The 27,464-nt window shown below is 40.8% G+C and overlaps 1 protein-coding gene across 18 annotated transcripts in view; it reads left to right on the forward strand.

Annotated features, from left to right (window-relative positions):
- Positions 1–24,944: 24,944 nt before the first annotated feature.
- Positions 24,945–27,464, forward strand: part of ATP2B2 (ATPase plasma membrane Ca2+ transporting 2) — a 175,363-nt gene continuing 172,843 nt past the window's right edge. For all 18 annotated transcript variants that reach the window (XM_086619166.1, XM_009988232.2, XM_086619169.1 and 15 more), the window contains exon 1: positions 24,945–25,143. In XM_086619166.1, coding sequence (XP_086475292.1) covers positions 24,945–25,143 — 199 coding nt within the window. The remainder of the gene's footprint in view (positions 25,144–27,464) is intronic.

Raw genomic sequence — 27,464 nt, forward strand, 5'->3', positions numbered from 1 at the left:
AATCTCTCTTATGTGGCTAATCCTATATGTAAGAAATGTTGTTAATCTTTATTTGCAATGTTTGACCTTGAGGTTCAGAAATGTTTCTGAAAATGCACTGTAGGTTTAGTTTTTTGATGAAATGGATGTGCTTTATTATATGTAAAATGTTTTTTTCCCCAGTGCCAATTATGAAAATCTATTCTTGATTCTGAAAATGAAGTTCTGTTCCCAATGACTTTGGCAAATTACGTCCAAACTCTTCATTTACTCTCAGCAGTATTGTATAAATGATGGCATTGTAGAAGCAGTGAAAGCAATTTGGTATGGCAGGTAGAACTTAAATGCTATGTCTGGGATGCTAGAGCCAAAATTTGGTCATTAAACTTTTTAATAACTGTCAACGCCACTCTCTTTAACTTCCTCCCTCTGTTTAAAACTTGTGATGTTGCATCTGGAGTGCTCTCACCAGTCTCAGTCCCCCCAGTACAGGACAGATACTGACAACTGGAGGAAGTCCAGTAATGGGCCACCAAGGTGGGGAGCACACGGCATACGAGAAGAGGCTGAGCTGGAGTTGTTCAGTCTGGAGAAGAGATGGCTTGGGTGGATTTAGTTTTATTGATTTCTCCAGTTACCCAGCGGAGGGTTATAAAAGAAGGCAAAGCCAGACTCATCTCCAAGGTACACAGCAAAGGATATGAGGTAATAGATGTAAGTTGCAGTAAGGGAAATTCTGGTTAAATACAAAGAACTTTCTCACCAGGAGGATGTTCCAGTATGGCAACAGTGGTGCAGACAAGGGTGGGAATCTCCATCCTTAGGGATATTCAGAGCTCTACTAGGCATGACCCTGAGCAAGCTATTCCACATTTGAAGTTGGTAGTGAGTTGGACGAGGTGACCTTCAAAGATCCTTTCCAACCTAAATTTTCCTGTAGTTTTGTTAAGAAGGTGAAAAAAAGAAAGATGTTTAATTTGAAGTTAATTTTCAAAGTAGAAATGCATGGAAGTCTGAGCCTGAGTTTTTGTGAGTGACGTACAACTTTAGTCTGATGGGACCTCTGAGTGTTGTGCTGGGGAGTCAATGGGTCCTCTGGCAGTCTTGGAGCACTGACTTGAAATGACAGTTATTATGGGAGGTTGTGCTTTCAGTGGGGCTGAAAGACTTGCCCTCCTTTTGGATGTTTTTGTATTTTTACATGACGATTTTGTCATTTTTCTGTTGTTCTCTTTGATTGATTCCAGCAAGTGGAATTCATGCAGTTAAGAGTGGAAGGTACGGAAACAAGAGAGGAGTGAAAGCAGCACAATCTTGTGCTGTGTAGGGAATTCAAAACATTACAGGTGTAGTCCTGAAGTTCTTCCATTTTAGAAATTGTTATGGAGTTGCTTGCAACAGTGGTAAGTGACCTGCCCCAAATTTCTAGATGAGTTTGCCATTTACTGTGTGAAATTATATAAAAGTTAGGATAATAAGGAAAAAATATTGACTTAATCTTGACTCCTTGAGTCCGTGTATTTCTTGCTATGCAAGAAGTTTGGTGCTTGTTTCTGCAGTGTTGTTACAGTGTTTCTTAATTAATGTTTCTGTCGTTAAAGCACCCTTCCTGTAAGTGGCACCTTCCATTAGGTGAATTATGCTGCAGTGGCATGAATGAGGGATGCACCATAAAACAGTAAACAATACATCTGATAATGATCTTGATGATGGCCTGTATCTGAGGGGCAACTGTGGAAAAAGAAGAAAATGAGCTGTGATAAAACCTATACTCAATTAACATGAAGGTGGCATTTCTAAAAAGCAGGGTGGGCTGATTAAGGTTACAGAGATAAAAGCTAGTAGGTAACTACTGCTCCCTCCCTTGTGAAAAGGAAAATAGCTAGGGGAAGTCTCACTGTAATTCTGTGGCCTTACAGATGTCTCGCTTCATCCTTCAGAGGCTGTAGTGGATTGGATCGACAGGCAGAGCAAGAGGTAGAGCTCAGCCATCCTAGGTCAGAGTGGGACCAGAGAGCAGGTTGGTTCTAAAGCTGAAGATGTGACAGTCAATAGACTTCTGTCCTAATCTCAGGTGTAAAAACAACAAACAACAACAACCACCACCAAACCAAAAAAAACCCACCAAACAAAACCCCCAAACAATCAAATCAAAAAAACCCCACAAAACACCCAAACGAAAAACCACCAAACAAACAAAAAAGAAATTAAAATAAATCCTTGTTTACAGAGGCAGCGTGCTGGCAGAGTGAGCCAATGAAGTCTCCTTCAGACAGGAGGTTTACAAAACTCTTAGGATATAATTGTTAACTGGATAAAGCCTGAAATATTTGAACTGCATTAACAGCAGTTGCTGGCTTATCTTCCTGTTAAGCATCTGTGCTGCACTATGTTGGGGTCGCTCTTTCTCTGACAAGATTTATTTTAAACAAAACTCTTTCAGTACAGCTCCGTTCGGTACCGTTGTAGTGTTTGCAAATGTACGTTACGTAACGGTCCTTTCTGTAAAAGCTGAAAAAGCCTAAAATACTGCTGTCCTTGCTAGATAAGTAATTTGATTTTGAAATTTTAACCCTTACTTGACGGGCTATTCCTGTAGTGTTCCTTTTCAATATTTTATTCTGATAGTGGATTCACAGGGACGTAAGTTTGACTATAGTTCTTACGCCTAATGCATAAGCTGAGATATTACAGAACACTTGTTTACAAATGGAAGTTTTCTTGATGCAAAGTTGCTGGTTAATGCACTGCTAAGCAAATGATCTTTTGCCTAAAAGTGTCGTGAAAGGTTAATTCTGGAATTTTAAACAATTAGAGTCAGTTCCTTGTAAGAGGGAGACATAGCTCTGAGGCCATAATCCATAAAAGAGATCTGTGTAATTCAACTGAGAATCTGGGGATAAGACAGAGAAGGTCGTGAACATCAGTAATACTGAGTGAATTATTTAGGATGGCATGGGAAATAAAAAGATTATAGAGATAAGAAGTAGAACTAGAGTTTGAAATGTGTCTACATCAGCGAGTCATTTGATGCATTAGAAGCAGATCGATAGCTTGAAGCAACCAGTGCTGAGGCCCCTGTGTCTGTGCAGGTTTTATATTGGACTAGAGTTAGTCTCAGCCTTTGGACTGGAAGTGCTCACTACATGTGACTGGCAGCTTTCCGAAGACCTGTGACTGTTTCAGATCTGTGTGTGTTGAATGCTTTTGGTATGAACTGGCAACGGGGCTTCTGCTTCATTTCACAGAATTATAGAACGGTTTGGGTTGGAAGGGACCTTAAAGATCATCTAGTTCCAACCCCCCTGCCATGGGCAGGGACACCCTCCACTACACCAGGTTGCCCAAAGCCCCATCCAACCTGGCCTTGAACACTTCCAGGGATGGGGCATCTACAACTTCTCTGGGCAGCCTGTTCCAGTGCCTCACCACCCTCGTAAAAAATTTCCTCCAAAAGAAATTTAGTTCACGGGCATTGAAGCTGTTCTGCAAACTGAACTGACGCACAATAAAAAGGCACAGTTGTTGGAGTTACTTCAAAACTGCAGTGTTGCTCAAAACCAAGATGTGAATGTAGGGCGTAGCGATGTTGTCTGGCTGTGGAGCCTTTTGTAAAAATACATCATCTTGTCCTCTGATGGAGAAGCAGAGGTCCGGAGAAGCAGAGGTCCTTCTCTCTTAAAGCAGTATTTATCAAATTGAACTATATTGGGTTAAATCCATTTTCTTGGAAGCTGATGGTAAAGCTTCCACTGATGTAAAGGGGAGTAGAATTAGGCCAACACTGATCACTTAAGGGAAATCAAAATCTAGGCTAGAGAAAACGCAAAGATGGAGTCTGCACGGATTCAGAAATAGTTTCTGTGTGTTATTCCACCGGTGACTCCTGTGTGCTGTGGCATGAGTGGGAGGGCGCGTTTCTAGGGCACGTGTCACTTAAATCATTGCACCAAGTTTTAACGCCGCGTTCGTGGCTACCAGCTGGTCGGGTGCAGCTGTCGTGCGGTTCTCGCTGCAGTGCAGCGTTTCTGCCTGTGGACACTTCGCTCTCAGACGTTGTTAGAGTGGCAAAACGTTGCCTGTAACGGTGTATTTTGATAAACTCTTTTTGACCACTGAAACTTTACTCGTTGTGTTACTATTTTCAGACTTTCATGACAACTTGTGAGTTGGAAGGAAATACCTTCCAGTTCGTAGTGCTGAGATACTAAATAGCTTATGTGAAAGTGAACTGAAAGACTTCAGAAAATGGATACATCAGCAACATTGCTCTACTTTTTACTGTGCCATCTGTGACAATGTTCAGATCTCTCCGGGAGGATGCCCCCTGTAATCTGCATATCTGTATTTTCCTGTACTGCGAATAGCGATGCCAGTACAAAGAAATCTGTGTTTCGCTAGTCAGTCCTGTGGTGGTGAGGACTTTAACTGCTTTTCCATCACTGATTTGCTCCATATTGGCTTTTCTTATGTTGTATTTGGACAGAGTTGTCCTAATCTGTTCTGGAATAGCAGAGGCATATATCACTGGAGTAGAAGAAAGTAGGCTATTTAAGAGGTTTGCTATTTCTGGGTGCTGGGATTTCATTCTGGTGCATGAAATGTCTTATGCAATAGGAATATAGCTCTGGTTATAATGTGACTCCGGGAAAAAAAAAAATCTGTCAAAAGAAATGACAAATCCACCGGTGTTTCTTGTGCAATTAAAATGGCAACTTATCTTTGCGTGATTCATGTTTCTTCCTTTCAAACTGGTGAGCTGTTCTGAAAAGCAAAAGCTCACGTCTTTGGCTTCTGTGCCTCTCGGATTTGGGTTCTTCTTTATACTGCTATAACCCTGGGGATGTTTTAATCATAAGAGAATAAGCGCTTTGCGATTCCGGCATGACTTCCTGTCTGCTCCGAACTGCATCCTCAATTATATTAATCTGACTGTTGCCTGTTTAAGCATCGTACAACATCTTGAATGACAGTGGGGTAAACAGATTCAGCAAATAAGCTGTCATTGCTGTGCACTCGCAAGTGGCAGATCAGGTCAACCAGGGAAACAGATAAACAGGAGCATACACGCAGATTTTCTTGTGTCATTGCCTTTTGACTGCGATGTAAATGAAGAGCGTGAGTACACAGGGTGCTACAAGAACGTATTTCAGGCTGTGAAAATGAGGTGTACGTGCTTTTGGCAGTCATCGGAAGGCACCGGGGAACTGCAGCTTTGAAAAATGGCTAAATAAGTTTAGATGATAGAGGTACATTTTTACTGTTTGTATAATTTCATGAAGGTCACTTGAGATGCTGTTACAGAAATGGAAATGGATCTGTTCTACGCGTTGTATTTTCAAAGGTGCGGACTCCCGAGTGCTAATTTTTGACAATGGGAATGTAGGTATTTGTAAAAATGTTTATGCTAGAACTTGGTAGGTTTTGTTCCTGCAAAAAGTTGCAAAAAGCAAGGTAAACATCAGGTTATTAACACATCTGAGGAAGTATTTTCTGTTCATTTTCAAAGAAGGCAAAACAATAGACGCACAAACAGGTGTGAATAAAGCTGTGTTTATTTCAAATGCTCACCTACACAAACTTCACGTTAATTTTCATAGAGAACACCAGGTTTAAATAGGCTGCAGCAAGAGGTGGTATCTTGTTAATCCACAACCCGGCTGAGTCGCTCAGTGAGATCAAGACTGGACTGGATGTGCATTTTGTGATAGCGTGTGGGTTAGGTGTATGCAAATCAGAGACGTGGGTTGTGTTGTGATTAGTTTTGCTGAATTTTCTGAGATAAGCTGATATTTTTATTTTTAGGGGTTGTATTCAAGCATGCAAGGATTGTTGTTGGCGAATTGACAATTTCTTTTTATTATTCTAGAGATTGTGCTGGTGAGCACTATCCCTGTAGGAATTCTGATTTAAAAAACAGCTTCAGAGATTGCTTAAAATGATTAATAGTAATTTTAAGTCTCTGATGTGTGAATTATTTCCTGTGGGTCCACACAACATAACTAAGAAAAACAAATCTGTTGTCAGGAGGTGTGAATTTCCTTCTCTTGGAAATGTGTGGGAGTTGATTGGTATGAAAACCTTGGAAACAACTGGATTACGTTTTTTGTTTACTTGCAGATTTCGGGTATTAAATCAAAGCAGGGGTTTTGAGTCAAACAATGCTCTAAGATTAATCATGGAAATCCCAATGTTTGTGGCCTGGTTGTGTTAAATTGGTACACCTTGTACAAGTATGACTAATAGTACTGATTTTTAGGTCTCTCACAGACACATTCAACACTAGCATGGATCTTTGCAGAACTTGTGACAAAATAGGGGTAATTCCTTGTTACCATTTCTGCCTGTAAAGAGAGAGATTTAATTTTATTGGTTCATTTGTAGATACATCCACATCTGTAATGATGTAATACATTTCTTTTGCAATCCTTGTCAAATAGTTGTAGATCTGGTGTCAGAGTAAGCGGCATGGCTTTCTAGTAAATCTGTGATGGCCATTCGTGATGGGTGAACTTCAAAAGTTGAATTGGGACATGAAGAATTCAGAGACTTATCATTTTGGCTTAGAAGTGGGAATCAAAATACTATTGTAACTGACCAATTTTCCTGTAGCAGTATTTATCCCTGATAGAATTAAAAGCCCAACAAATCAATAAAACAATGTACCGTGGTATTAGATGTAGCTTAAAAAATGGCAGTAATCAATCTATCTTGTCAGTTTTGGGGGTATTTCTTCCAAATGTCTCAAGATACTTCTTCCAAAAATTCCCTTTTAGGCATTTATTTATACTCTGATAGGAAATGAACATAAGAGTTGATTTCATTTTCAAATAGTTACTTTATAGCCAAAAGCCAGAATGTTCTGTTGTGGACCACTTTTTGAGAGGTATAATCAACAGAATACTATTGTTTTTCTGAAACGTTATTTAAATGAAGGAAGGTGAAGAAAAAGTATGCTAAAAATATGCTAAATTTCTTACAATCTCAGTATCCCTAGAGTAGTTCTGCTTACAAGAACAGTAGTTGGTTTTACTCTTTTAATTTTCAAATCTGCTTGGAATCTGAAGTTAAAGCTGTCATTTCTGGTGAATGCACAATTAAGAGCACTTGAACTAATTTAAACAGAATGTTTCAATCTAAAAGCATTAATAGTGCATGTTGTCTAAGTAATTTTGGTGGAAGTCCTTACACACACATGCCCACCTACCCCTCTGCACTCCCTCCACCCCCAAAGCCAGTCTTGGTCTCTTCAAAAGTACTCATGAAGTTTGCCAAAGATATTAGAATTTGGAGTGTTTCACCAAACATTAGTGCCTGTAGCCTTCTAATACGGAAGAATCTGTGGGAACACTGGAAGTTTGGGTTCAGTCATTCATTTTATTTGGTTTGAGAGTTGAGCAGAAGTCTCTCAGCTATCTAGAGACTATTCTAATTATTAGTCTATAGAATTATTCTCTCACTTCCTTTTGCTGACCATTAAATATATGGCGGCTTTGGTTTTTTTCCTCTACAAAGTAGAACAGTTTCGACTTGAGAGACTAAAACCATGGTGTTACGGTCGGCATGATCAGGTGTAGACCTCGGCTGGCAAATAAAATTGCAGTTTGATATTTTCACCCCACTGCTGGCTGTTTGCTAGCGTTGCTGGCAGAAAGGAGCAGCAGGTAGCGTGGACAGCCCCCCTTTAGTAGCATTATAGATTTATGCCAAGCTAAAATTGCTGGGCAAATTTTTTAGCTTGCTGGACAAGCTAAAATTGCCACAGGCAAATGTTGTGGTTTGAGCGATGTAAAACTAAGATGCTTATCTACCAGCTAGGAAATACTGAGAAAGGCAACGCTCTATGGAGCTGTGGGAAGAGGCTTTTGCTGCTCCATTTGTGCTGTGCTGGTGTTTGGGAAGTTAAATGACCGAAGAGAGTAGTTTTGTTACTTTACCTCCCCAAATAGACTCATTGTTTAGCTTGCAGAGTATATACAGGGTCAACAAATTATATAGTTAAGTTTAATAACAGTATAAGTATCCAGTACTCAGTATACATTTACAACTGAAAAATGTACATAAAGAAATACATAAATTGGCCTAATGCCAACACCATACAAGAGTGACAAATTGATTACCAAATTTTTTACACCACATGTGTGTAAAGGAAAAAAAAAAAGAAAAAAAGAAAAACATTCCAGATCTTAATAAAACATCCAAAAGGTTGGCATCTGTTATGTACTTTGTGAATAAATGGTGGTCATATTCCAAAATGGAAGATTTCACTGAAGAATGCTCGCTGTCAGCCTCTTACAAAAAATACCTTTTCAACTCAATTGTGTCTGCTTATCCCCATCACCGTGGTGAAGAGATGAGGAGGGAGTTGTTCCCAAAACAGACGAGTGATTTGCTGGAAATAGATTTTAGATCAACACATTTGATTGCAAGAAGAAATCAAGCTGAGCTAGTGCACTTTGTGCAACACAGGTCTATGTTCTCTGCAAGAGACATGGTTAAAATCAGCAAACAATCATGCTCTGTAGCAGCTGAGACATCCAGATGGTCTCAGTTTATCCCTCATTAAAACACATTTCAGTATTCCAATCTTTAGATAAAGATAGGCTTGAATAGCTGTGGCAAGACCCATATCCTAAAAGAAAGGTCACAAGCGTTTAGACAGTTAGAGAAAATACATCTCCAAGCAGCCCAGTGCCTTGGTTGTGTACCAGTTAGGGTACCAAAACTAGGCACCTTGCAAATTGGGAAGGTAGGCAGGTTAGAGACGTGGGGAACAGCCCAAGTGCAGCCCGTCCAGCGCTGCTCGTGCGCAATGGTCTCCTGCCTGGCTTGCTTTGGTGTAAGTGGACATCAAACTGGAGTGACTGACTTTTTGCTTTTCTGCAGATGTTGGGGCTCTCTTGTTTGGTGGATAGCCTAGGGCTTGATGTTACTCACTGAATTTCTTGCAAGTGAAAGCAGCACTGCAGTATGATGATAAAAGTGAGTGCTACAGCTCATGTACTTTGTATGTAGCCAGTATTCATACTAGACCCAAGAGAGCACTTGTGAGCAGTTTTGTCTGGACCTTCTCCCTCTGACATTCCTTGAAGGAGGCAACAGAAGAAAAGTAGCTGGAACAATCCGATCCGTGTGTCAGATGGCTGCAGAGTGCCATGATACTCATTCCTAGCTTTCCATCTTCCCTCATTTGCTGGGGAGTTAATGAGGACCCCAGTTGTGCTGAAATTTGAGTATCTACTGAAGGGCTTTGCTCGCTAGGAGTCTATATATCCTGCAGCTAATTGTGTCATTAATTGATCTATTATCTATTGATGACCAGCAAGACAGTTGCTGAGAATGATTCAGAATCTACATGGAAAGTCTTACAGTATTTATTTCCTCTGTAGCCGTGATACATCCTTGTATGGAGTTATAGTTAAGGTATTCTTAGAGAAAATTCCCATTTCTTACTTGTTCTCTTGATTTTTTTCCATGTATGCAGATAGCTAATGCAGTTCAAGCGATGTGGAGTGGGAAGATTAATCTCTCTTCTCTCTTGCAGCTCCTAAAGAAGCTACAGCTTTCTAGTTTCAAAAGAGAACATTTTATTTTTAAGTTGCTATTAATAGAACAGAAAATTAAAAGCTCATCATGGTTAGGATGAGATCCCGATTGAACTTGACAAGGAAGAAGATATTTAATAAAAGTATCAGGCATGATGATGGCTTTAAAATAAATCTGTGTGTTAATAGCTAAATTACGAGGTGATAATCCGATCGTCTATTTAAAAACATGTTTGCATGAGAATTTTTAGGATGACCCTATAGAAAATGTATCGTTGTTAGTGTGTCCTGTCCTTCTGCTTATATTTTTTGGCTAATTGTATGATTTTAAGGTTGGGCAGCAACATTCTACATAGCTGTGATCATTTTTTATCCATCAATTGATGTCTGCTGCTGTTTTATCAGCTTATTTCTCTGAGCCACCAGCTAGGATAATGTGCTTGAGGGAAAATTATACCCTACATCAGTGGTTTTGTTACAGCATGTTGTACATTATTGGTAATTTGAATGCACCCAGATAAAAATAGAAAGGTTAAGTAGTTTTCCAAATGTTGCCGCTGTGAAGCAGAAAAAGAGTAGTGTCTGTACAATATACATTTTTGAGGGAAGTGAGTGGGGATTTTTTTCCCCCTTTCAAAACTGCTTGCTAAAATTGATGCTTTCCTTAAAGCTGAATGTGAAGAACAGCTTGCTTCTGAAATTTCTCTTCCCAGACTCTTTTTATTCTTTCTGATTAATTTTTAGGATTAAGAAAGTATGTGTCAGCTTCTGTATCCGTGTGCATGTCCAGGAAGTGCCGTCCTGTAGGACAGGTGTTGTGGGTTTTTGCCAACGAGAAGGTGTTTGATGCAATCAAAGGGGGCTGATGGCCTCTGCAATCATGGCCTCCACCTGCCAGCTCCAGTGCAGTGGGTTTCCTTCACTCCTTCCTTTTTCTTCCAGTGCTGTTAAATGTTTCTTCTGGTCTTTCTCAGATGTTTTCAGTAGAAAGGAGCAATGCCATTATTTGTGGCTGATATATTTATACCATGTGCATCTATGATTTCTGCAAAACTGTAGTTTGTAATTTCCTTTCCAAAACAACTTCATGGTTCTCTGTGTATGAAAATAATCTGTGCAGGGAGCATCTAGCAAAAAATTTTGTGTTTTGATACAGTTGACTGGTATACATATACTTTTAATCCTTTGTGAATGTCCTATTTAAAACCACTGCAGAACATCACTTTATGTCTTTCAGCTAATGCCCACTGAGATTTAAAACCTCCTTTTTGGCTGCTCTCTTTCTTAAGAGTGACCTTGGCTGACAGTTTCTATTGTACAATTGAGTCCTGCGGGGATTTTTTTTTTCTCTCTCTCTCATCCTTGCACATGGATTTACGTGGTGCTGCCTTATCTCTCCAGTAGCTCTGCTTCTATTTTGTTGCAGCTGAGATGTGCATAGTTATAAATCACTGCAGAGAACGTATGTTTAGATTTGATTTTCTTATAGATTAAACATTTCATGGTAGATGTTAGATTCTATCTTCTGTGAATGCTTCCCTTTCTTCTCTCCTGATTAAAGAGAAGAATAATCACATGTGGTTTTCATGGCAGGTGATAGAAATGAGCCAGCTAATGACTCGCTATGCAAGCTGGGAGACAGATAGGGGCTGTTGGTCTTGTGTTCAGGTGGGCGATGGTCTGGGTGGCTGTTCACTCTCTTCCAGTGCTGTGGTCTGTGCTCTTGAAAACCTGGAAGGAGAGACTAACCAAATCATAGATTCAATTGCAATATGTTCTTCTAACTTTGTTACCTGCAAAGTCTGCGCATGCTCACGGCCGAGGACGTTTGTGTTCAAAGCTGGAATTCAAAGCTGTCAAGGTTTGGATCTGTCTTTAGAAGCAAAGATAGGTAATTTCACCTTTTTAAAGGGAAATTTTATAAAGCTGGGAATTTTGGTGTGACTGTAAAATTGTTTCTGTGGATTTTTTTTTTTGAGCACAGTGCAAACATACGTTTTTGAAGAAAGATAGCTTTTGTATTCTACCATATAACTTGTTTTCCATAAGATGTAGCAAAGCTCGAGGATTATTTTTCTTTAACTTTGGTGCTTGTATAATTATTCACTGAGAGTTAAGTGGCAGAAGGGACATTTAAACAGATGTGAAGTTTTATAGAAGCTTAATTCTCATATGTGTACTGGTGGTGTTAAAGTACTGGTAGCTTCATTTTTCAGTAACTTATAACTTCCTACAGTTTTATTTTAAATTTGTTATACTTTCACAGGCTGCCTTTGAATTCTGAGGTGTATATGAGTATGTTTAGGCATGCAGCAGGATAGGCTTGTTTTTTATACAATTGGTTAACTGATCTCAAGAGATAGGTAAGCAGTTATATGATGTATTTTGACATAATTCCTTACAAAACTTAGAGATGTGAACAAAGGAGAAGAAAGAACACAATGGTATTGTCAGCAGTGTAATAGGAGTTGTCTTGTATATCTTACCAATTACTGTAAAAAATAGAGAGGAACTGCACATCTGTGGGACATGATCAGGTAAGTCAGGGGGAAGTGAAAAATTCTCACTAAAAATCAAGAAGATAAATAGCAGGCCATGGCCAGTGTGGAACAGCCATTTTCTCCTCCTCTGAGGAGCACTGCTTCACTTTGGGCTGCTTGCCTGTTAGAAGGTGGACGGCGATCGAATGGCACTCGAAACAGGCAGCTAACGGCGGGGGATACTGCGGAGATTGATCCGGTACGCAGGGAAGCTGCCTAGGGAGAAACACAGAATACTGCTGCTGGCAGGGTGCGGGGAGCGGGCACAGAGAGGGCATGGGTTGTCTCACTGTAGGTGGCTGATGTAGCCAGATAGGAAGCAGGATGAATTTCGAAAGCTTTTAGAACTTGTGTTGTTTTTACAGATCCATATTGTACTGATGGGAAGCAGTGGTGCCAGATTCGAGTGATAAATAGTTGGAGTAGGTGGCTTGGTCTGTCTGTGATGGGCACTGCTGGGTTTATGTGTCCTGATCAATGCTCTGTGCTGTCTAACAATAGCTCTTTGCTTAAAATTCCTGCCTAACAAAATCAGAATATTCAGGGTGGCTGACATCCTTGTACTGTGTATAACCGTTCCGTGGTTTTATCGAGGCAAAGTGGAAACGGTCTCTTGTCTTGAAATAGGCAGGCAGCAACAGCTACATCTGTCTTTGATGGTCCTTATAGCGCCGAACGCAGCTGTTAGTTATAATTTGGGCCCTTTGCTCTTGTTTTAGAGAACTGCATCCCATCTCAAGAACAAAATAGCCTAATCTTATGTAAAAATTCTCTTTTGGCATTTTTAAAAGAAAAAAGAAAAGTTCTTTTTACTGTTAACGAAAGGAAAATGTATATTTCTTCAGAAAAATAGATCATAGCGTGCAGTTTTATTTTACAGCCATTATGGGAATAGTGCATATGAAAAATGTGCGTGTTCCAATTCCACTTGTATATATTTCAATTCAGTCATTAAACAACAATATATTGTTGTTGTGTTTTATTGTTTTTTTAAAAACCAGATGATTTTCTTTCATATTTTGTGTTCTTCCTCTTTTATTATTCTATTTGTAGTTCTTTTGCATGGAAGCTGGATCTTCTGAATCTCATTAGCAACCAATGGTGCTGCACTAAAAGCTTCAGTATTAATTTCATGGCTTTATATCTTTACTTACCAGTAAAATAAGATGCCTCCGATAGCGAAACCAAGGGGCAGAAGATGGGGTTGTAAAGGCAGACTGCAGCGTAAGTTTGTTGGTTGGTTGCGGGTTTTTTCTTTCCTCCCCTCTGCCAGCTGTTTCTCCTGGAGATCTGTGTCACGCTCCAGCATTTCATCTGCTGAACAGTCATATGCCAACTGCTGACTGACAATAACCATGTCTGACTTCAGCTGCCGCTGTGTTTCCTGTGCTCCACGCTGCCCGGCCCTGCTGCTGGCAGAGGGTTTTGGTTTTGTTTTGTTTTTTCTTGATTAACCCCTGAAAAACATACGGGAGTACCTCCCTCTGCAAATATGGATTTCTCTGCTATTGGTTTTGAAGCCACTCTTAGGTAAAAGACATTCTAGTATGTATAAGGCTGAAATAGAGCATTTCTGACTAAATACACCAATCTGATCCCATTTTGCACAGCCGTGCTGTGGCTCTCCTGCCTGTTGGCTGAAGGTCTGTTAATATGCTCTGATTTTCTTGACTTCTTTTAAAGAGTGACATGACGTGGCCATGTCAACTAATCCTCTTTCCTGCTTATGTTTGGTTGATTTATATGATAGGTGCTGACAGAAGCACAGAAAAAAACACCATAGCAAGTCCAATTTTTGGGGGAGTTTTTTTTCTGAATGGCTTCCCCTACAAAAAAAATGTTTGAATTTATTCTTCTTGGTAAAATGTATGTGTTCCGAAGTATTTCCAGTAGGTTCTAGAAGAAACTATGTTACTTCCTGAGTAGTCCTCCATACCAGGAATATTGCTATTTAAACAGATGTTTTTAGTAAAATAGTCAGCCACTGGCGCTTTCACATGCTGGATTTTCCTTTTAAGAAGCCCTAACTTTTCATGGGGTACAAACCTCATTGACCTGCATACTGTGTTTGCTGACATAGGTTCAGTTTTTATTCTGATTTCATCGTTGCAATTTGAGACGACGTGAAGAAATGCCAGTTGACCAAGCAAGGTTTGCTTTGGGCCCTTTAACTTCCAGAGTTCAGAACAGGACACAACAAAATGCATTTTGCTGCAGCTGACTTGTTACGGATTTCCTTAGTTTTCGTTCTCTCTGTTATCCTGTAGATCCATACTTATGATAACCTGTCAACTTTTTAGTAGACGTAATCCATCAAAATTACATTTCACATTCATGAGCGCTCTTCCACCGTGCTTCCTCGGAAGGATAGACGTGCTCTTCTTGATTCCATCTAAAGCAGGAGAAGGCCTCCATTTAGCTCCAGCTTCTTTAAAAAATAATAAAATTCTGGCCTCGTTTAGGTATTTGAGACTACCGTTATGACAAAATTCCAACCAGTACTGGAAATATTTCTGCTACCATGTAAGAACTCTCAGAACAATTGGTGGGTTGATGCAGCCCCGAAGGTAGGTGTAGGGAGGGCGGACATACACTGGCAGAGGAGTAACATGATGCACTTGTGGAGCTTGTTTTTCTGAAATTTACAGGCCAAAGAAGGGTTGTGGGTAAAAAACATAGCTTATTGATTAAAAGGCTGATAGATGGTTGAGATATAGATAAGTTTTGCTTCATTGCTCTCAATTCTTAAGATAAAAAGTTTCTGTAAAGCGTTGCTCAAAAATCTGAGAAAGGAAAGTAAAATGACGTTAAGATACACACGTACTTATGAGGAGAAATAACAGTTTCTACCATAGTTTTAAAACTTTGAGTTTATCTGAAGGTGTGAAGATTAGGTAGAGAGGTCAGTTAATATTTCTATAATGAAACAATTAGTAATGGACTGAAAAAAAAAAAAAAGGAACAAAATTCAGTGTCCCTTCTGAACAAAAGTCCAAAAAATTTTTGGTAGTGTGGGGTAGAGTAGGGCTGTCAGCTGTATTTAATCAGTCTCTATCAAGCTGAAGGTCCTATTTGTTGTAAGGAGCTAGATAACCTATTTCTTTTAAGATGTTCTGGAGAAATTGCTGATTAAAATGAGATATAATCAGGTAGCAGGCACATAGACTGTAAAAGCACAGACTTCTCGAAATCCCTTGAAATTGCATGTTTCAAGCTGTTAACTTCTTGATGGTAAAGGTCACATGGTAATTCAGTTTCTAGATTTAAGAAATGTGGTGAAATGTAAAATGCATGAACTAAGGACAAATCTAGAACGCCTGACTTTTCAGTGTTTTTGTCCTTTCCAACTTGAGTTATTCTGTGAGTCAATAACTTGCTTCTAAGGAAGCTGGTAAAGAAAACAATGGAATTGTAGCCTGGTGAGCTTGGGCTTATTTTTGTATAGGGTTTTTCATCCGTGTCCCATGGGTTGATACTGTAGTGGACTATAGCATAGCATTAATTCTGGAAAAAAAAAAAAAAAGGAGGGGGGTAGGTATGTGTGTTGAAGACCTCAGCCCAGTTGAAGAAATTCTGAAAATTTTGTCCTGGAAGTGATGCTGATGAGCTTGTACCTGGTGAGTAGATCTCTACATCAGTGGATAATGCATCTTTTGTGTGTGTTCTGCTAAGGAAATCCTGCCTTTCACACACACCCCCCCCCCCAGCTCTGTAGCTGATGCAATAATCCGTGCTGGATCATGGGGCTGGGCTGGGATATATTCCTTAGCTGATCAGCTATTGCTTTTAGTGCATTTAACTTAGATTTATGTTTTTATTTCCACATCTACTTTATGTAATGGTATCTGAGTATCTGAAGTCTGAATATCCTTAGCTCTTTTCCAGCTGTGTTTTTCATTAAATTGATGGCATAGCTTGGAAGTTGGTCTTCCTTGGAACAACTGTGCTGTGCTAATCTCTGTATAAAATCAATGCAGCTATACATGAAAACATGGTTTTCTAAAACTTATATAGGTGTAGAATGGGTCTTTGTTCAATGCCCAAAGTACAACCCTGAAGAGCAGGAATATGTATTGTGTAGGAAGGTAGTGAATAAAAGAAACCCAGTAACTGCTTCACAATGTGGAATTAGAGTCTTGGGAGAATAAATAGCTAATGAAAAATAACCTTTCATTTTATCACTGAAAGCAAAGCAAAATAAATTCATATTAGGTCTATCAAGAAATGAGAGAGGGTTCTTGGAACTTGAGGCTACTAGAGACTTGACTTGAAAACCTCTTTGCATGGGAAGTGCCTTTTCAGTCAGCCATCGCTGCTGAGAGGTGGGGCTTGGAGCGGGTGCTGCTGGTTACCCCTCTGGTCACGTACGGCCATGCCTGAAGTCCGCAGGTGCCGATGATGTTGCGTAGCAAAGGCAGGGATAGTTCATAACTCAGACGAGTGCTCAGCGATGAGCAATAATAAACATCATTTGGTTTCTTATTGCAGTCTGTCTACTAACGGCATTCATAAAGAGTGAAATTCTGGCGTCAGAGAGGGAGGAGTTCATCTGCAGGACCTGATCCAATCCCCCAGAAGTCATTGATAGAGTCATTTCATTGACTTTAATGAGACTGAATTGATTCCTTTAATACTATTTTTGTTCCTGTCAGTAGTTCATTTGGCTTCACTGTAACCATTTACATGAGTAATGGTGGAAAACAGACTTTGGATCAAATTGTAGACTGTATAACTGTACACTGTAACGGGGCACTGGAGGTAGTTTTATTTCACAGTTGTTATTTTAAGTTTCCCTCAGTATACTCCTACAGCATGGGGGAAAAAAAAATCGGCAAATTTGTGAGAGTTTAATTCTGTTTGGTAGAAGCCTTAAGTAAATAGACTTATTATATAACTGAGATTAATGATATTTTGTGCCCCATTAATAAAGATTTACTTTATGACGATGCCATTTTGCCTTCAAGTAGTCATGAGTATCTTACAGGAGGCATGGAATCATTTTTGTTCATCCTACCTGACAGCAGAACTGCTACAAGAAGTCCAAACTGACTGGAGGCATAGATTTATCCCGAAAGGACTGAAACAATTGTTACTTTAGGGATTATAATAGACAGTTGCTTGTGATTGTTGTGTGGTTTTTTTTTTTAAAAAAAAACCCACAATTTTTTTATTTTGTAATCTTTTAAAAATAATATCCTAACTTTATTGTCTTTATGTCATCGTATTATCAGGGGAAATATATTTCTGTCTTGGAACAACAACTGAATGAAGCATCATAGAAGAAATTGTGATTTTTTTTTCGTAGATGGAATGTACCAATGTCTCGGTGAATTACGTAGAGGCGTGCGGGGTGTATGCGGAGCGGCTCTGGTAGCGGCAGAGGGGCTTCACCCGCGGAACCTTCCCGCGCTCCGAAACCGGTCGGGCCGGTCGGACCCGTCCCCTCAGGCCCGCGCCGAGCCATCAGCGCCGCTGCGGATGCCCGGGATAAGTCGGGGACAAAGGAGCCCGAAAGATGCTTCGGACCTGCGGGGGGGAGCGGGGGCTGCCCCCTCCCCACCCCGGAACGGCCCCACCGGCTGGAGATGGCCGCGGCGGGAGAGCGCGGGAGCGCGCCGGGCCGAGTGACCCGGAGCGGGCTGAGACGGAGAGGAACGGCCCCGCGGGCCGCGGTCAGTGCGGGGGGGCGGGAGGGGGTGCCGGAGCGGGGCGTGCCCTGAGCCCGCGGTGAGGGGCAGCGGCCCCGCTGCAGCCGTGACCCGCTCGGAGGGGCACAGACCCACCGCAGCCCGGGGAGAGCCCGCGGTGGGGCGGGATGCTGAGCCTGAGGCGGGGGTTGGGGGCTAGCGAACGGGACTGACGGCGAGGCAGAGACGAGTCTGAAGTCCATGGGAAAACCCGCGCCGGAGCGGGCGGCAGCTCCCTCAGAAGCCGTGACTCTGTGGTGAAAGCCCGCGCCGGAGCGATCCGATGGGTCAGGATGGCATCCTGCGGGAAGGGCTCACGGCGGAGCAGTCTGTGGGCTGTCCCGTGAGGAGGGGATCCACTGGAGCAGGGAAGGAGTGTGGGGAGCCCTCCTCCTTCGGGAAAGGAGCAGCAGAAACAGCGTGTGAGGAGCTGCCCTGCAGCCCCCGTTGCCCGTCCCCCCGCGCCGCTGCGGTGCAGGAGGAGGAGGCGGGAAGAGGGAAGGCTGGAGAGGGGAGGTGTTTCTGAGGTCTGGCGTTGTTTCTTGCTATCCTCTCGAGTAGCTGTTAATAAATTAAATTGGTTTGTCCCCAAGCCGAGTGTGTTGTGCCCGGGGCCACGGTCGGTGGGTGCTCCCTCCCTGTTCTTGTCTCACCCTCGTTCCTTTTGTGACATTTTTCTCCTCTCCCCTCCCTGAGGGGAGGAGCGGGCAGCGGCTGGGCTGAACCACAACAAGTTAACTTAATACAACTTGAAATTTATTGAGAAAGGTAGTGATGAAGTCAGGAATATTTTCAGTCAACACTTAGCTACAAAGTTCAGTTTCTCTTTATCTACCCTTGGCTTCCTAGCGTTAAAAATGTCACACTCGTGAAGGTGTCAACCTGCTTTTGTTCAAATGGTGTTTTTCCTTGGTTCTTCCTGCGCCTTGTACATTCCTGATAATTAAACTTCAAAGTCAGTATTTGTTTTAAGAGAGTGTGAGTTTGAGCATCTGTGGGTGCGTTTGATCGGCTTCGTTGGATGCTTGGATAGGTAACCTCCGTCTTGTTCTAGTCCGTGAAGATTATATTTGCAACTGGATGGACATTTAGTCTTTGACATGAAAAGAACAAGAAATTGTAAGAGGTGGTACAACTGAGCCACACTTGATTTATTGTGCTTACCTGGAGACTTCTGCAGAGCAGGTTATGGTTTTCTTTCTCAACTGTTTTCACCTTGCAAAAGGTCTGCTGTGAGTTTTTCATCTTCTGCGATACGTTGTCAGTCTGTTGCTACCCACACCTCACATCAGTTTGAGGAACTGTAGTAGCAAAAAAGTGGTCTTGGATGATTTTGCTCATACTCAAGGGAGAATTCCCTTAAATCTGCTTCCAATCCCATTTTGTCAAGGAATGGTACCTCTAATGCAAAGAATATAGATAAATCTGGTTAAATACCTAGTACGCACTGAAATGTGAAACTTCCGGTGCTTTTGGGGGTTCTCTGTAAGTCCCAAGGGACCAGGTAGTATTATACCGACAGCCATATAACAATCCAAGTGGGACAGTACTGCTACATACAGAAGGGTGGGAACTGCTAGTTCCCTTAGCTTAATTCAGGGGGAACCAGGTCTGTGTGCCTCCTTCCCAGCTGCATGATGCGTGAACAGTAGCTGGGCTTTGCTGATCTCATTGCCCCGGCTGTGCCCCTGCCAGCCCATTCAGAAGTGATTACCTTTTCATCCTTCCTCCTCTAATGCAAGCAATTCCTTCAACATCAGATTTTCAGATCAGAGTTGGTGTGATCGTAGATGGCAATTTAGAGAAAACAGTCAAATTATGAATATATCCTGAATTTTGGAAGTCATTGTAAATCTGTTATTTGTCCAGACCTTTAAGGACAGTGAAATGCAAGTCTTGTGCTTCTGATCTGGTGATATCTGGTTTATTACCTTGCTACTATTTTTTTTTTTTTGCCAACAGAAGTCCAGATGAAATCAGATGTCAGAATACATGGTGACAATGTCTACTTAGGAGTCATTCTAACACACTGTGAAAATATTTACAAGCTTCCAAGATGAGACTTTTCCTGATTAGGGAAATCAAAGAATAGTTTTCCCAGCAGGCCTGCAGTTAGCTCATCCAAATTGCTTCTATTTTAATTGGCATGCATTTCCTTTAAGCAGCTAGAAGATGAAAAATATTTGACTTGGGCTCTACAGGAATGGAAGCTTGTTCCCGAAGACACAGCCAATCTGGAAGGAAAAAAACAATCAATAAATAATTGGAGTTTGTAGTGCATTTGTACAACAAAAATCCATGTTATCTTTGACAAACAAAATCCCAGACCAAGGTGATTTTTTTTTTCTGATTTTTTTAATGAGAAAAATAAGGATAGTATTTTACTTGTTTTGTCTAATATTTGAAGTCTTTTGCCACCTGAAGCGAATCTAAGTGGGCCACTCTTTTGTCTTTTTGTCCACAGCATACTGTTGTTTTCCGACTGCACTATAGGAAGTGTTTTACCCAGATTTCTTGTTTCTAAAGCTTGTTTCAGAAGCTTGGTAAGAATAAATAAAAAGAAATAACTTTCATTAAAAGCTACTGCTTTTGTCTGCAAGAACAGTGTAGTGTTGTGTGTGAAATTAGTTTTTCAGTTACTGCAGATTTTTATTTCTCTTTTGATGAACATGTGTATGGAGGACTAGTTTCCCTAGAAATTTTTCTCATAGGGAATGATGAGACCAAGTATGCGTAACTGAGGATGAAATTATTGTGTTCTAGAATGGTATCTAAAGCTGTGCTCTCAGGATTTGGGGATGGTGGCTCTTTGTGACCTGGGAAGCATTTAGTTATAAATTACAACCATTGAAGCACACTGTAGATGATGGTTTTTGGATTGAAAGAGATTGAGTGGACCTTGGGTTAAAAGGGTTGAGAAATTTTTTCTGGAGGTCCTGAGGGGCACTCAGGGCTCCTCTGAAAAGAAAGGGAGAAGTCCTTGAGCTCCTTGGCTATTTCCCACCCCCGGTGCAATGTACCTTCTGCTGGTGAAACTTGTGGCTTGCCCAACCTTGTTCCCTTTGGCTGTTGGAGATGTTATGCCCCAGGTAGCTTAGCCCATAGCAGTGGGGTTAGTTTCAAATGCCATTGGATAGCTTTTTGTCAAGTGGACTTGCCTTATAGCCAGTGGAAGCAGGCACCCCTGGCATGAATTTCTGTTCACCTAATTTAGATGTCCATGTTAGAGATCAGTCTCAGTTCAGAAGTGCCTGTTTTTCTTCAGAGGGTGTCTGGATCTGCAACACCTATGATGCAGAAGAAGAGCTGTGTAGTAGATCAAGGTTGATCTGAATCGAATCGGTGAGAGTTTTTCAGTGGTAGTGTTCCCGAGTAATGCCAGTCGTTCACTGTGATTGAAAATGTACAGGTATCACCTGCTTTTTTAAAATCAGAGTGTCTTGGTAGTTCACCTGTACTACATCCACATGGTGAAAATGTCAAGGTTTTGAGTGTGTTTTGTAAAATTATCCCTTCCCTAACCTGCTCCCCCCAAAAAACAGCAAACAAAAAAACCCCACCCAAACATAGTGCAGTACTTGGGTTTCTTGTAAAGGAGACTCCAAATTTCACCCACTTCTAGTAATTTGGTCTGTTTTGGAGACGCAGAGCCTGTAGCCCCACCAATGAGGGAACATTGCCATATGCCAGTCTGAAGTTTTCTATTCCTCAGCTTTCGTTAAAGGAATGTTAACCGCTTTGGAAGAGTGCGGTGGTCATGTGTCAGTCATGCTGACCTGGTATGCTCTCTGGCAAGGTTCCTGGGCCTTCATCAAAGACATTCGAGGATCGAATAGAGCCTGCATGTCTGGTTCCATGGGATTAGTGAGATGCATTAGCAGTGAATCACGTTAGTCATGCTTTGGGCTTTCTATGTTTTACCATCTGCCTTTCAAAAACGTGAGACGGTGTTTCCCTGTGTCATAACATGAGGTGGTGAATCACGGAAAGCACAAACTCCAGGAGATATGTTTTTAAAGCACTGAAGGAACTGTGAACTTCATATTTGTTGTTTATTGATGAGTGTTTAATTGAAGGTGAATTTAAAACTAAAGCAGGCAAATGACTCAAACATGCTAAAAAGCAACAACACTGTCTTGCTGAGGCTGACAAATGACAATGAATTTCTAAGAATAGAAGCAAATATATTAATATCTGGTGATGGCACAGTGAGTCAGAAGAGATGCTTTGATTGAGAGTGGTGGGAGCATCCCAGAGAAAAATCACATAGAAAATATCTTTGAGTTTAGTACCCTTTGCATCACTAATGAAATCAGTAGATGGCTCTCCTCAGAAAATACTAATAATTGACTTTTCACTGTGGTGTTATGCAATAGTTTTCTTAATTCAATTTTATTTTATTAGAGAGATGTTTAAAAAGCCCCCAGGACCAGCAAAGCCCTGTAAATTCTCTGTTAGGTAAATGGTGGATTTTTTTGTTTGGTGATTTTTTGTTTTGTGTTTGGTTTTTTTTTTGTTTGTTTTGAACATCATGGCTCTTTTAGATACCCAGTGTTCAAGATCTTGTAGTGTATTTACCTTAGGAATGAATTCTTTTTTGCCCACTGGAAGTAAATAGCAGTCCGTCATTTTAGCTGATCATTAGTATTATTGATGCCTTATTTTTTCCACGACATTTTTCTGGATATTCTTTTTCCTGATCAAATCCGAGTCTGCTTTTTGATGTGACTGTTAGCAGCGACTTATCATAGATGAAACCAGGAAGAGTCTGAAATGCTGATTTTAGGGAAGAGGGGGGGCGTATCATCCTGGGAGGTTGTGGTGACTCAGTGCCTCTTGGGATGATGTCTGTTTTACTGGACATCTGTGCCATTGCAACTTTTTCATAGTAATTGTCCTGCAATTTTTTTCATAGTAATGCTACAGGCTGATGTTATTTCTATTCAGAATACTGATCCATGCTGTTTAAAAACAGATAAAGCAGTGAGTAAGGTCTTTTCTGCATGCTACATGTAGGGAATTACCTAGAAATGAATTGATACTGTGAATGCTATCCGGCACGTAAGCATGGGAAGCTGAATGTTGACAGAGCAGCATATCTCCTCCTTGACTATTGCTTGGCAGATAAAGGCCCTTTTTAATTACTACTTCTAGTTTGTCTTTATTGCTCACTGTAAGCCGCGGTTTGTGCTGAAATTCTCTTCTCATGAACTTGAAAAGCAATATGTGAAATCAAGGTTGGCAGAAGTTCTGAGCACTAGAATACGTGTCAATAAATAGGATGGGGACAAGCAGTATGTGACAGTTGACTGCTATTTGAGTTGCATTCTGTGATATTGTAGCAAAACTTTGGTAGTATTTCCTTATTCTTTTTTTCTTTTTTTTTTTTTTCCCACTTCCACGGAAGTCAAAGGAGTATTGGGTTTTGATCTGTAAATGAGAGGGCTGGTAGAGGTTCAGTTTGTCTAATTGAGCAAGGTATGTTAGACAGCTCTGAAGCAGTTAATGTCACTGCAGGTGAAGAGGAATTAATACATACAGCGGGCCTGAGCTTCCTCACGTGCAGAGCAATGGCAATGGCGATGCAGCCACATCGGTGGAAATACCAAGCCTACGTGTTACGTTAACTGTATGTGGGCAGGAGGTTGAAATTGTTGCACAAATATGAAATTGAGGCTTGAAGCACTTTGGGATCCTCTTTATGTACGTACTCGTTTCTACTGTGTGTTGCTGTACCTGGACAGTTCAAAATATGCACTTCGACGCGACAGGTTTGTCAGTCGTTAGGCTGAGGGTGTGCTCTTTTAAAGATCTTTTTATTATGAGAAAGCTATTCTGAGACCTATAGATTAGACAGTGCACACGCAGTAACCCGCTTGAGGCAAAAAAGAAACCTTTAATCTCTGTTAAAACTCTCTGTGCCAAATATAATAGCTGGTTTCAGCAGTATTTAAACCAACTTCATTAGAATATGGGAAGGGGAAACAGGTTTTAAAGGCTGGTTTTAGCAAGTAATCAACTGTCTCCCAGATGGTCCAAATGTGACTCGTTCAACACTGCACATGGTAAAAAAAGAATAAAAAAGAAAAAAAAAAAGGAAGATAAGAAAAAACCCAACGCCACTCTGTGCGCGTGTGTATTTGTGTGTCTGCGTGCGTTGGCTCTGTGCTGGCACGTTTACAGCTGTCAGGGTGAGGCTGGGCAGGCTGCTGGCGAGTGGGCGCCCTGGCATTGCTGAAGGAAAGCCACCCAGCGGCTGCCGTGTACAAGACATGGCTCTGCTGTGCCAGCCAAGAGGCTCAGGCGTGTTAGCTCTTTTCTGGGGTACGCTTGCTTTCACAGAAGGCAAGTCTGCAAGATGTAATGTATTTAAATGTATTCTGAATTGGTAATGGTGGCTCTAGTTTTTCCACCAGTTTTACTGTCCTTGCACTGAAGAACAGTTTTGCTTTAACCCATTGTGAAAACTAGTAGCGTTTAACTAATTTTTGTTGCCTTGAGGCCTTTATGAGAAAGTCTTTGTTCTTGTCAGGTGAAAGATCGATGTGGCTGTATGAACCAGAGCCCATCCTGGAGCTGCATCTAGCATGCTGGACGAATCGCTTACTTATTAATATTCATGAGTCATCTCATTTAGCGGGTGCTCTTGGGAATTGGTTTAAGTAAGCAACACTGCTATCGGTGCTTCAGCTGTAGAGAGCTTTATCTAAGAGGGAGCTGGTGTTATCCTTGTTGCCGATGCGAGCTCCAACTACCTGCAGCATTTTGCAGGACGTCTGTACAGCGTTTCTGCATAGCTTTTCTTAAACGACATGTTAAACTGCAACGGTAGAATAAGTTTGAAATCGCCTGTGTAAAGCGTTACTGCTCACTCTGGTAATGAGTCCTTTCTGTTTGCTCCCAAAGGTCCAGAGGAAGAAATGACCATGTAGATTCTACAGCTTGGGTGCAGCATAATGGGAAATGGTGAATGGAGCGGAGCTGGTCTGCAGCCCTGAAAGCAGCCGTTCTGCGGACCACTAGTCAGTCAGGGACACCTTGCACGCCAGAGGCATTCTCCACGTCGCTCACCGGACACACACTGGATTCTTTTTAATTTCTTAGCTTGGAATTCAAGATTCCTTTCCTTCAGTTTTTAAACAGTTTTAAGATTGTATCAACAATAACGAGTGGAGCAATATAATCCAGCAACAATGGGTGACATGACAAATAGCGATTTTTATTCCAAGAACCAAAGAAATGAGGCCAACCATGCAGGAGAGTTTGGGTGCACACTGCAAGAACTGCGCTCCCTCATGGAACTTCGAGGAACAGAAGCAGTAGTAAAAATTAAAGAAACATACGGGGAAACAGAGGGGCTCTGCAGACATCTGAAGACATCACCAACAGAAGGTAAGTGTGTTTCCCTTCAGTTGCGTCAGCGGACTTTTCCTAAGTGCTCTCCAGGCAGTGAAAGAAAGAGGTTTTGTTTCAAACCGGAACACGATTCTCATGGCGCTGCCATTATTCCCAAAAATCATAAACCAAAAGAAGAGTCTTCAGAGAAAGAAGGTAAAAACAGTCTGCCTATAGCTAAAGCTAGCATGAGAATAAAAGAGGTGCAATTTATTCAAATAGCTAAATGTATTAATTCTTCCTTGAAAGGCAGACAAAAAATCAGCACCTGCTTTATGGCATTGTAAAGAGTCTTGAATATTTATGCTCTTGGGGGTAAGAAAGTGCACACTAGTTGCTTCAGAAGAACTTCTAGGTGTTTAGAGACCTCGAGAATATGAAATGACCTTTTGAGATACACATTATTTTACTTTGTAGATCAATATGTAATATATTTTGTGGTTACTAATTTTGACTTTATTACCATAGATAGTTTTGTTTAAATTATCGATATATGACCGTAGCAATATTTTTATTAGTTGGACTTCTTTTGTATGTCTCATTAAACTCCTTACTTTCTTATATTTAATAATACCAATCGTAACTTTTCAAGGTCTGTTCTTCTAAGTGTTTTTGGAGTTCTTTACCTGATTATCAGTCATTAGTCTAGCTTTCAACATTCATCCCAAATATCTCCCCATAAAACATTGACAATGGTGGGATGTTTCCTTCTCCTCATGTGATTTCCCTGTTCACCAATTCTTTCTCTTTTAGTGCAAGTACAATTCAATATAATTCTAAGAATTCTATTTTTATCACTATTTTCATCTCCAAGGAATATTAACACTTTTGGAAATTATACAGTCTTTGAGTCTGTAACATTTATCTTGTCTTGTAAAGTAGCCAAGATGTTCATTTTAAGTTGTTTTCTTTTTCAAGAAGATAGAAGTGTTGGCTTTATTCCATTCTCTCCTTTTTTAAATTAATCGTTTAGTTACCTCGTCTATTTAAATGCTTGAAAGTGTTGAATTATTGGCGTAAGCATAAACATGTCAACTGTAGCATGACATAGTGTGATATTATAAATTGCATTAGTTGAAGAGTCCCAAAGGAGCAGCTATCAATGCCTAGTCTTAAAGTAAATTCTTCATGGTCTTACAGTTGATCATATACAGGCTCAGTGTTTTTCAAACATTATAAACTATAAAAGTGTGAACAGTACTGTTTCAGCACAGGATTATTAAGCTAATTCTGTCTTAAAACAAGCAGCAAACTCCACTAGTGCTAGCGTTCGTGTGCAATCTTGTATCCTAGAGTAATTAGTGGCAAATGGATCATTTTATAGCAGATCTGTCCCGTTTTCTAGTCTTGACCAACTATCTGATCCTTCAGACAGGACCTCTTTTCCTGCCTGGAGATTGCTCCCAGCAGGAGTGCTGAGGTAGGAAAATGAGACCCTACGACTCATCTGGGATATCTAGATGCCCATCAGTCTTTCAGAGAGTGGCCTAATAGCTGTTGAACAGGAGAAAATCAACTCTCCAGCAAATAGGCAGCAGTTCTGACATATTCCTGGCACATCTGGGGAATTCCAGACAGAAGTGCGGGATCTCTATATTTACATGACAGAATAAACACTGATTTATAAATATCCCCATTGAGGATTCAGCATCTTAAATATCCCTCAGTGGTTTATAGAATCTCAAAGATGAAGTCTCAGTCTGGGTGAACTGAGATTGCTTCAGTGACTTCAACAAAGTTTTGCCAACTCATTCTAGCGGTTAGCCGGTCAATGTGAACTTCAAAGGAAACGTTAATTGCATTATCTGTTCCGTTTGTGACATCAGGGAAACTTAATTCCTCATATCGGAACAGAGTGTATGGGTCCAACTGGCATGGCACGCTGACTCCAGCAGTAATCTATATCTGATACTTTAGATAAGGTAACTTTCCTCCAAGCCTTACGTGCACTTCATCACTTGTGCATAAGGGAAAACGTTTCCAGCTTCAAATGGCAATCAGCATAGCCTTGGAATCATGAAGACTCTGCTGGCTTTTAATTTTAAATTAGGCCACAGAATAGGGATTCCCAGTCACACTAAATTTTCATCTTATTTTTAATTGTTTTGCTTGGAAAAATCATTTTAGGAGGGAATCTCTCTGAAATATGTCATGTCAGACTTAGAAATTCTCATTTGAGAGAAAGTATCCGTAAGAATTCAATATAAAAACTTTAAAAGCTTATGTCAAATGTAAGCATAGGTTTAGTTGTGAGTCCCTAGCCATTTCTTTTCTTGTATCCAAGCACAGCAAAGAAAGTTAAAATACAGTGAAGAAGC

This window comes from Tauraco erythrolophus, chromosome 12, assembly GCF_009769465.1.
Source record: "Tauraco erythrolophus isolate bTauEry1 chromosome 12, bTauEry1.pri, whole genome shotgun sequence".
NCBI classification, from domain to species: Eukaryota; Metazoa; Chordata; class Aves; order Musophagiformes; family Musophagidae; genus Tauraco; species Tauraco erythrolophus.